Genomic DNA, 10807 nt, shown 5'->3' on the forward strand with positions numbered 1-10807 from the left:
GTGTGTGTGTGTGTGTGTGTGTGTGTGTGTGTGTCAATGTTAGCTTGTTTTGAACTCTGCTTCTTACCTGAATCCACATCAGAAGAGGAAGGAAGAGAAAGGGTTTCCACAGAACTAAACACCTCGCTGTCGGCCTCCTGGTGGGGTCTCTGCAGCACATAATCTCTTATGTCATCAACTGGTGGCAAGTCCAAAGCACTGCTCTCCTCTGACTGGCCGTCTGGAGCGGCTTCCTGGGTCGCCATAGTCCTGCCATGGGAAAAACAATTCAATACAAAAGGCACTGCAGAAGAGGAGTCTCCATTTCCGCCACAGCTTGAAGGGCGAAAGTCCCAGAATACTTCATGTTCCCGTTAGTAACCGTCTTCCTTGTCCTTACTTTAGACCCAGTATTTGTTTACCATGTTTCTTCATCAGGAGAAAGAGACACTCTCAGCACACAAAGAAACCATTAATAGGGCACCTGGGTGGCTCTAGTTTGTTGGGCGACTGCCTTCAGCTCAGGTAGTGATGCGGAGTCCTGGGATCGAGTCCTGCAACGGTGTCCTGGCTTAGCAGGGAGCCTGCTTCTCCCTCTGACCCTCCCCCTGCTTCTCCCTCTGACCCTCCCCCCCCATGCTGTTTCTCTCACTCTCAAATAAATAAATAAATAAAATCTTAAAAAAAAAAGAAACCATTAATAATTTCAGCTGGAGGGGCACCTGTGTGGCTCAGTCGGTTAAGCATCTGACTCTTGGTTTCAGCTCAGGGGGTGATCTCAGGGTCATGAGATTGAGCCCCACGACAGGCTCTTTGTTCAGTGTGGCGTCTGCTGGAGACTCTCTCGCCCTCTCCCTCTGCCCTTCCTGCTCATGCTCTCTCTCTCTAAAATAACAAATAAGGGGCGCCTGGGTGGCTCAGTCATTAAGCGTCTGCCTGCGGCTCAGGTCATGATCCCAGGATCCTGAGATCGAGCCCCACATCGGGCTGCCTGCTCAGCAGAGAGCCTATTTCTCCCTCTCCCACTCCACCTGCTTGTGTTCCCTCTCTCTCTGTGTCTCTCTCTGTCAAATAAATAAATTAAAAAATCTTTTAAAAAATAAAATAAAACAAAATAACAAATCTTTAAAAAAATAAAATAATTTCAGCTGGAGAATAAGCTGCGTGTCTGATAAGGATGAAACACCATGTAGCACCATAATCCAAGGGCTACAAGAATATTTAATGAGACAAGAAACTGTTCATGAGGGCACCTGGGTGGCTCAGTTGGTTAAGTGACTACCTTTAGCTCAGGTCACGATCCTGGGGTCCCATGATTGAGCCCCGCATCGGGCTCCCTGCTCAGCGGGGAGTCTGCTTCTCCCTCTGACCCTCCCTCCTCTCATGCTCTCTCTCTCTCAAATAAATAAAATCTTAAAAAAAAAAAACTGTTCATGATATATTACGTGAAAAAAGATTTCTATAAAATACAATATCATGTGTGGGGTGTCAGCGTGCCACCGTGTCTGTGTGTGTGTGTGTGTGTGTGTGTGTGTGCGTGTGTGTGTGTGTATGAGTGAGGAATCTACAGTTCTATAGTTAAAAAAAAGTATCTGGAAGGGTATATTCCAAATTAACTTTAATGGTAATTAATTCAGTGGTTTAGTTTCTGAACAGTGAGATTATAGATGATTTGTATTTTTATCTGTGGCTTACTCAAAGACACATTCACTCAATTATTTCACATGCCAGGCCCTGGGTATACAAAGGTGTATGTAATAGACCCTTCCTTCAAGTTGCTCACAGCTTGGGACAATCCAAACACAGAGAGATACCATGTAAACACAAGGACAAGACAGAGAAGAACCCAGAAAGGGAGAGTAAGCTTTCTGGATGAGGTTATCCCCAAGCAAGGGGCAGGCCAGACTATGGCCAGCGGACAGCATAAACACCAGTAGAACCAGCCTGGGCAACCGCAATGGCATGGGTGTCGGGAGTTTAAAGTGAGACTCAAAGAATAGTCACTCATGAGTAACTGGGGAGGGACAAGCCCTGTGGTTTCAGCTGCATGACCATGGGGCTCTCTCCTGTTCCTACAACAGCGCTAGGAAGGACAGCAAGGCCCGGCAGCTGTCAGCAACGTGGAAACACAAACTCTCCAGCTGAGCTCTAGAGACCACAAAGGTGACTTACTGGGTTCATCATTTGGACATTCCTTGTTAAAAATTCGGTGTTCCTAAAAAAATGAAATAAAGGCACCTGGGTGGCTCAGTCAGTTAAGCATCTGCCTTCGGCTTGGGTCATGATCCCAGGGTCCCGGGATCGAGTCCTGCATCGGGCTCCCTGCTCAGCGGGGAGTCTGCTTCTCCCTCTGCCCCTCCCACACCTGCTCGTGCTTGCTCTCTCTCTCTCTCTTTCTGTCTCTCTCACAAGCTCGTGCACAAAAATAAATAAAATCTCTAAAAAAAACCAACACTTAAAAAATAAAATAAGGTATCCTCCCTCTGCAAGTCTCTGACTCATAACTGCTGTCATCAACAAATCATATTGTAGCCAAACACCACACACTGTGACTGCCGTGGGCCGCCACATGCCACGCAGAGGAGCTAGGCGGTCAGATCCGCAGATGTGGCAGCTGGATAGGAGATGCCCTTGCAGGGCTTCAGCCCAGTGGCAGGCAATCTCAGAAGCAACAGGAATTCCTTCACCTGTCATGGTCGTGGTGAGAGAAGAGGAGCATGTGACCAAGGGCAGGGCAATCAAGAGCAGGGGACAGATTAAGTGACATATTTAGGAACTAAAATGAGAGTAGAACTTAATAACTGAATGGATAACGACGTTAAAGAGAAACTGAGAGTCAACATGGGGTGGTTTTATGGACTGCGTTAGAGAAGACTGAAGGAGGAATAGCTTTGGAAGGAGGCCATATTCCAAATTGTGGAATACGGTGCAGCTGTTAAAATGACGGTTGGAACTTGAAAGATCTCAAAGATATATGTTTGAATGAAACAAGCAATTTCAGAATAAGCATAATAATAAGAGACATTTATCCAGTGTTGGTTGGATGCCAAGCCTTGTGCTAAGAGCTTTATGGACAACAGCCCTAGGAGGCAGGTAATCCTGCTACTTCCCTCATTTACAGCCAGAGAGTCAGACACAGAGAGAAGCAGAGTAATTTGCCCAAAGAAACTCATCTAGAAAGTACCAATCTAGGATGAACCCAGCTCCAAGGCCTCCCAGCCTCCTGCGTCTGCACAGCGCAAAGTACCACCTGATCAGGCAAAGATAGGGGTGTACAAAAACAAATCAACAGAGAGGCCTGGCAAGACTCTTCTTGTTTGAGGACACCTGGTCACATGCTGTTGTGGACATCCGCTCAGGCAGAGAGTGAGCCAAGATAGCAGCTGACTGCTTCTGCAAGAAGCAAAGGGATCAAGGTTCCCAAAGAAGCAAGAACATTCTGTCTTTCACACATTATATTAGCCAACCAAGCCTGAAGTTTTAGCAAACACCTCTGCCACAGGCATCTGTGTCTCCTCCTTCGCCCCTCATGTTACCAAACACTGCTCTGGAAGCTCCTGGAAGGGAAAAAAAAAACAGGCCAGTGAAGGACAGCTGTATATCCCGCCTGCCTGAAAGGGAGCCTTGAAATCACCCAGCAAGCAAGAGTGTCATCAGTGACACAAACTAAAGGACTCCTTCTTGAAAACAAACAGCACAACTGATGTGACATCTACCTTTTCTTTTAGAATCACTTGTATTAAATGTCAAATACATTCCAAACTGGGCATTCGAACAAAAAGAGAAAAAAGAAAGCCTACTGAAAGGCACAATCCTGTTTCTTACAAAGTCAGAACCTGTGACGGCAAAACATCTGGAACTCTGAGTTTGCACAGAAGAAAGCACGTACGAGGGACAGATGAGACCCTTTCTATCGTCTGCAACCACAAGTAGAATGTGATGATTATATTTTTTTAAAATATTTTATTTATCTATTTGAGAGAGAAAGAGAGAGAGCGCAAAAGCAGGGGGGAGGGGCAGAGGGAGAAGCAGACTCCCCGCTGAGCAGGGAGCCCGATGCGGGGCTCGAACCCAGGACCCTGGGACCATGACCTGAGCTGAAGGCAGATGCTTAACTGACTGAGCCACCCAGGAGTCCCCGCAATGGTTATCTTTGCCCTAAAACTTTAAATAGGTGGTTCCACTTCCTTCTCCAGAAGAGCTTATTTTCCTCTCTAAAAAGTACTTTAGTTACACAATTTGAGCATTCTTTCCCAATACTGGAGAGGCAGAGACACAGGAAGTCTCTCTGTACATCGAAACCTGCTTGCCGAGCAAAGACAGTCATCTTCTACGACTACGGATTCTTACAGACCTACGAATCCAAGTCAGCCAGGGTCCCCATACAAAAGGCTGTTTAACTTCACTTCTTTTTTCAATCAAGGCTCTTCCCTCCCAACATTTTACATGAAAATTTTCAAAAGTGAAGAAAAGTGGAATAAATTATCGAATGAATACCCCTATAGCTACTGTCTAGAGTTCACAATCAACATTTTACTGCAATTTTCCTTATCACAAAACTGGCCACCTATCCAACTCTCTATTCATCTGTCAGTTCATCTTTGTATACATATTTCCATTTAAATGTAATGAAAGCTTCTGAGTTAGGGTATAAGATCAATTGGCATTTCCACATGCTCACGCCCGTTCGCCAAATGAAGCATGAGTGGGAGGAGGGTACAAGTGAAGCAGGGAACACAGCTGGGAAGCTCTGCCGAAAGGTCCAGAGAGGCGCAGGGTCTCTAGAGTGAGAGACTTGGGTTTGAACCCCTGCTGTCACTTTTTAGCTGTGTCACCTTGAGCATCTCAGTTTCCTCATCTATAACAACGGGCCTGGGGCGCCTGGGTGGCTCAGTCGGTTAAATGTCTGATTCTTGGTTTCAGCTCAGGTTGTGATCTCAGGGTGTTGAGATCGAGCCCCGTGTGGGGCTCTGTGCTGGGTGTGGAGTCTGCTTAAGATTCTCTCTCTCCCTTTCCTCTGTCCCCCCGCCCCACTCATACACACCCATGTGCCCTCGAAAGCAGAAAGAAAGAAAGAAAGAAAGAAAGAAAGAAAGAAAGAAAGAAAGAAAGAAAGAAAGAAAGAGAGAGAGAGAAAGAAAGAAAGAGAGAGAGAAAGACAGAGAGAAAGAAAGAAATATTTATTTCAAAAAATGGCTTGACGACTATGCTTACGTCATAGGGTTGTTATAGGAATTACATGAAATTAATGCACGTAAAACACTCAGTACAGAATGCATGTTCAATAATGTCTAGCTCCAATAAGTGAAATAGTAATAATTAAAAAACAATTTACAGGCTCCTATCTTCCCAGCCTACCTCCCATCCATTTACCCTTCTATTTCCCATTCAGTAGCCATCTTATTTCTTTCACCCTTATCCAGTATATTCTACAGTCCATTATCTTCTTAGTACCCTAAACTTCCCTTCCCTAACCATTCTGTCCTTTTATCATACTCCTTTGGCAAAACTCCAGCCTAGATGAACTCAACTTATCTACCCACTCTCCAGTGCTAAACGCGAGTCACCAACCAGGACAAGCTGGCTCACCCTACATGAATGAGCATCAGCCTGAAATGGGCTGTCTGGCCACAGGAAGCTTGAGATGTTTATCTCATAACTCGCTCTTCCCCTCTCCTTGACTCTCGCATTTTCTCCAATCTTCTTCAACTCAGACCCTTCCCATTTCTCACACAACTTCCTGCTCTTTTCAGTAGATCTGTTCCCATCCTAATTGATAAAGGAAACAGAATCCAGCAGAGAGGAACTTCCTCCACTCCCTTATCAAACAGAACAAAGATTCCCACATCTGTCCACTGCTTCACCTCTCTTCACAACAGAGAGCCGTCCCTCCTGTGGCAAAGTCCAACCCCTCCACCTGCACCTTAAATCCCACGCTCTGGACCCTTTAACAAGCCTTCAGTGATGACAACCCCTTCTCCCACTTCTGTTCCACTGGACCTTCACTTGGATATTTCAATATGCCCAAACCCATTTTCAACAAAACCTAGTATGTAAGAGAATGTCCTTGTTCTTTGGGAATGCCACTCAAATATTCATCGGTAGGGGGGCGCCTGGGTGGCTCAGTTGGTTAAGCGACTGCCTTCGGCTCAGGTCATGATCCTGGAGTCCCGGGATCGAGTCCCACATCGGGCTTCCTGCTCAGCAGGGAGTCTGCTTCTCCCTCTGACCCTCTTCCCTCTCATGCTCTCTATCTCTCATTCTCTCTCAAATAAATAAATAAAAATCTTTAAAAAAAATATTCATCGGTAGGGGGACATAATGTGTGCAACACACTCTCAAATAGTTCTAAGTGTGTGTGTGTGTATGAGAGAGAATGATAAAGTAAATGGATGGGGCAAGTGTAGACAATAGACAATTGGTGAATCTGGAAAATGTTATTTGGTAGTTCTTTGTACTAGTCTTGCAATTTTTTGAAGGTATAAAATCATATCAGCATTATGATGGGAATGCAAGCTCATACAGCCACTCTGGAAAACAGTACGGAGGTTCCTCAAAAAGTTGAAAATAGAGCTACCCTATGACCCGGCAATTGCACTACTCGGGATTTACCCCAAAGATACAAATGCAGTGATCCAAAGGGGCACCTGCACCCCAATGTTCATAGCAGCAATGTCCACAATAGCCAAACTATGGAAAGAGCCCAGACGTCCATCAACAGATAAATGGATAAAGAAGATGTGGTGTATATATATACAATGGAATATTATTCAGCCATCAAAAGGAATGAAATCTTACCATTTGCAACGACATGAATGGAACTAAAGGGTAGGATGCTACGTGAAATAAGTCAATCAGAGAGACACAATTATCATATGATCCTACTCATATGTGGAATTTAAGAAACAAAACAGGCCCATAGGGAAGGGAGGAAAAAATAAAAAAAGAAATCAGAGAGAGAGAGACAAACCATAAGAGACTCTTAATCATAGGAAACAAACTGAGGGCTGCTGGAGGGGAGGGAGTTGGGGAATGGGGTAACTGGGTGATAGACATTGAGAAGGGCACATGATGTAACGAGCACTGATATAAGACTGATGTATCACTGAACTCTACCTCCGAAACTAATAATACATTATATGGTAATTAATCGAATTTAAATAAAAAATATATACATTATTTTTTAAAAATCATATCAACGTTAAAAGTTGTCAAGAAAGAAAGAAAAGTGAAAAGGAAATCTTTGACACCTGCCCTCCCCACAGCCAGTCTCTTCTCCCTTCCACAAACTTCTCAAGAGTCTAAATTGGCTCATTTCCTCATCTCCACCAACTCAATCACTTCAGCATATAACTTCTGGAAACTCTGCCATCCTTTGTTTGCTTTTCAGGGAGCCACTCTCCTGATTGCCCTCCCATCTCTTTGCCTTTGTTCTTTCCTGCCTGCTCTGTGGCTCATCTTCCAATCCCAACTGGACTTCCTCCATGCTTAGCCCAAGGCTCTCTCTTCTTTCCTCCTGTGAGACGTTAATCACCACCTAGAACTTTCTCTCTAGCCAAATCCTCCAACCTTCACTGCTTTCCAGGCTTCAAGCATAATGGCTTTCCTTCAGGTTCTCCAATAAGCCCTACCTCCTCCTACTGCACTTGTCCTTCCCTCACCTAGATAACACCTAAAAAATGGAAGAGGAGGGAACATGTCCCAATTTACTCTAAGTCCAGTATTAGCCTGACACCAAAACAAGAGAAAGACATCACAAAAAACTAGAGACTGATATTATGAATACAAACACAAAAATCCTTGCCAGAAAACAAGCAAACCAAACCCAGCAAAATATAAAAAGGATTATACTCCATGATAAGTGGAACTTATTCTAGGAATTCCAAGTTGTTTTAACATCTGAAAATCAATGTAATATACTATAGCAGAATAAAGGACAAAAACCACAGCATACACAGACACACAGAACATTTGACAAAGTCAAACACTCATGATCAAAATACTCAACAAACTAGAAATATAAAGGAACTTCCTCAATCTGATAAATTTTTTTCAAAAAAATGCAAAGCTAGCATTATACTTCATGGTAAAAGACTAAATGTTTTCCCCCTAACATCAGGAACAAGGTAATGATGTCTGTTCTGATCACTTCCGTTTTAGCTGCACAATTAGGCAAGAAAATGGAATAAAAGTCTTCCATAAAGATTTTCATAAAGGAGGGAAGTGAAACTATAGAAAATCCCAAGGAATCCTCTTTAAAAACTAGCAGAACCGGGGTGCCTGGGTGGCTCACATGGTTAAGCGCCTGCCTTCGGCTCAGGTCATGATCCCAGGGTCCTGGGATTGAGCCCCACATCAGGCTCCTGGCTCAGCGTGGAGCCCGCTTCTCCCTCTCCCTCTGCCTCTCTCCCCCTGCTCATGCTCCCTCTCCCTCTCTGTATCTCTGTGTCTGAAATGAATAAATAAAATCTTAAAAAAAAACAACCAGTAGAACCACTAAACAAGTTAAACAAGATTGCTGGATACAAGATCAATATAGTAAAAGTATATGCAAATGATTTTACCCTAGCAATAAAGATGTGTCAAATATTGTGTAAATATTTACATATACTAGCAATAAACAATCCTAAAAATAAGAATATAATTCCATTTACAATAGCATCAAAAAGAATACAATACTTAGGAATATAATTAATAAAAATGTGTAAGCATGTACAATGAAAACTAAAAAAAAAAAAAAAAAAATGTTGAAAGAGGGGTGCCTGGCTGGTTCAGCCGGAAGAGCATATGACTTTTGATCTTGCAGTTATAAATTTGAGTCCCAAACTGGGTATAGAGATTACTTAAAAAATGAAATCTTTAAAAAAATGTTGAAAGAAATTAAAAATCTAAACAAACGGAAAGACATCCTATATTCATGGATTGGAAGACAATATTTTGAGATAGCAATATGGCTCAAATCGATCTACAGAGCAATGTAATTCTTAGCTGCATCTCAGTTGGCTTTTTTTTTTTTCTTTTTGCAGACATTGACAAAAGTGTTTAAAAAATTCATACAGAAATGCAAGGGACCCAGAATAGCCAAAACAATCTTGAAAAAGAACAAAGTTGGAGGATTCATACTTTTTTATTTCAAAACTTACTAAAAAGCCACAATAATCCAGACTGTGTAGTACTGGCATAAGAATGGACATACACATCAATGGAATAGAACTCAGAGTCCAGAAGTAAAACCTTACAGTTATGGTCAATTGATTTTCCACAGGGTGCCAAAACAACTTCACGGGAGAAGGGACAATCTTTTCAACACTGAGACAACTGGATATCCACATAAAAAGTCACTGGCCCTTTGGGAAACAGTTCGGTAGTTATTCAAAAGGTTAAACAGGGTTACACTTTAACCTGGAAATTCCACTCCTAGGCGTATGCTCAAGAGAAATAAAAATACATGTCCACACAAACTTTACACAGATGTTCACAGTAGTTTTATCCATAATAAACAATAAGTGGAAACAATCCAAATGTCCATCAACTAATGAATGGATGAATAAAATGTGGTCTATGCACACATGGAATATTTTTCAGCTTTATAAAAAAATTAAATTCTAATACATTCCACAAGGACAAACTTTGAAAATATTATACTTAGTGATAAGAAGCTAGTGTTAAAAACACAAGACAACAGATCCAAAATGGTGTCACTTGTGCTAAACTCCACAACCAATCAGGAATCGCCTGATCAGCACTAGTTAGATAATCTGCCAGGTAGATCCTTGCCATCCCCTAAAGAGATATAACGTTGCAATAACCAGCCTGCTTTCTTGGCCTAGTATTACTTCCTTGTTCCTGCTCCCTTCTGCCTATAAGTCTTTCATTTTGTTCAGCTCCTCAGAACTCCTTACTAACTGCGGCATTGGATACTGCCCAATTCGAATCGCTTCTTGCCCGAATTAACTTAGAATTTTAAATATGCCTCAGTTTATATCGAATTCCAAACTGGCGAATCTATAGACAGTAGACTACTATTAGTCGAAGACTGAAAGGTCATGGTGAATGGAGACCGCTAATGGGTACAAGGTATTTCTTTAGGGTGATGAAAATGTTCTAAAATTAGATTGTGGCGATGGCAGCACAATCCTGGGAATATATGAAAAGCCAGTGAATTTTACATTTTAAACAGGTGAATTTTATGTACTGTGAATTATATCTTTAAAAAGCTGTTTTTCAAAATAAATAATTATACTCAGTCGTTAAGCGGCTGCCTTCAGCTCAGGTCATGATCCCAGGATCCTGGGATGGAGCCCCACATCGGGCTCCCTGCTCGGCGGGAAGCCTGCTTCTCCCTCTCCCACTCCCCCTGCTTGTGTTCCCTCTCTCGCTGTGTCTCTCTCTGTCAAATAAATAAGTAAAATCTTTAGGGGCGCCTGGGTGGCTCAGTCGTTAAACTAAATAATTATATAAAAATAAAAAGCTGTTTTTTTTAAAAAGGAGAAGAGGAACGGAAGAGCATCCGGTCACACTGCCTGCAAATTTAGGGGATTTCCCCAACGGGGTAGCTGCGGAGGCCATGTGTTGTTGGGGAGAAGGAGGGGGTGGGACAGGGGGAAACTGGAAGTGTGCCAGGAGAAGCCGCCATAATTTCCCAATTATGAGAGAATGATCTGATGCGTTGCCCAGACCCCCTACCTACTCCTAATTCCAGGTCACTCCTCAGTCCACGGAGACAACTAATTGAGAAAAATTGCAAGGTCCCCATTACACTTACCGACCCGCAAGAGCCGCTCACCGAAATCCGGAAGCGGAGGCGCCATATTTGTTCTGGGAAAAG

The 10807-nt window shown here is 43.0% G+C and overlaps 1 protein-coding gene across 4 annotated transcripts in view; it reads right to left on the reverse strand.

Annotated features, from left to right (window-relative positions):
* The window catches only part of SHLD1 (shieldin complex subunit 1), an 89032-nt gene extending 78225 nt beyond the window's left edge, over positions 1-10807 (reverse strand). For 2 of the 4 annotated variants that reach the window (XR_003524748.2, XM_027622764.2), the window contains exons 1-2: positions 10745-10807; positions 68-249 (exon numbers count right to left, since the gene is read on the reverse strand). Coding sequence is in view for 3 of the 4 variants with exons in the window: in XM_027622764.2 (XP_027478565.1) it covers positions 68-245 (178 nt within the window). In the remaining variant the exon portion in view is untranslated. Of the gene's footprint in view, positions 1-67; positions 250-401; positions 512-10744 lie in introns of those variants that run through there. The other 2 variants (XM_027622766.2, XM_027622765.2) reach the window with 2 other exon arrangements.

The sequence above is a fragment of the Zalophus californianus genome, chromosome 8 (genome assembly GCF_009762305.2).
Source record: "Zalophus californianus isolate mZalCal1 chromosome 8, mZalCal1.pri.v2, whole genome shotgun sequence".
In the NCBI taxonomy this organism is placed as follows: domain Eukaryota; kingdom Metazoa; phylum Chordata; class Mammalia; order Carnivora; family Otariidae; genus Zalophus; species Zalophus californianus.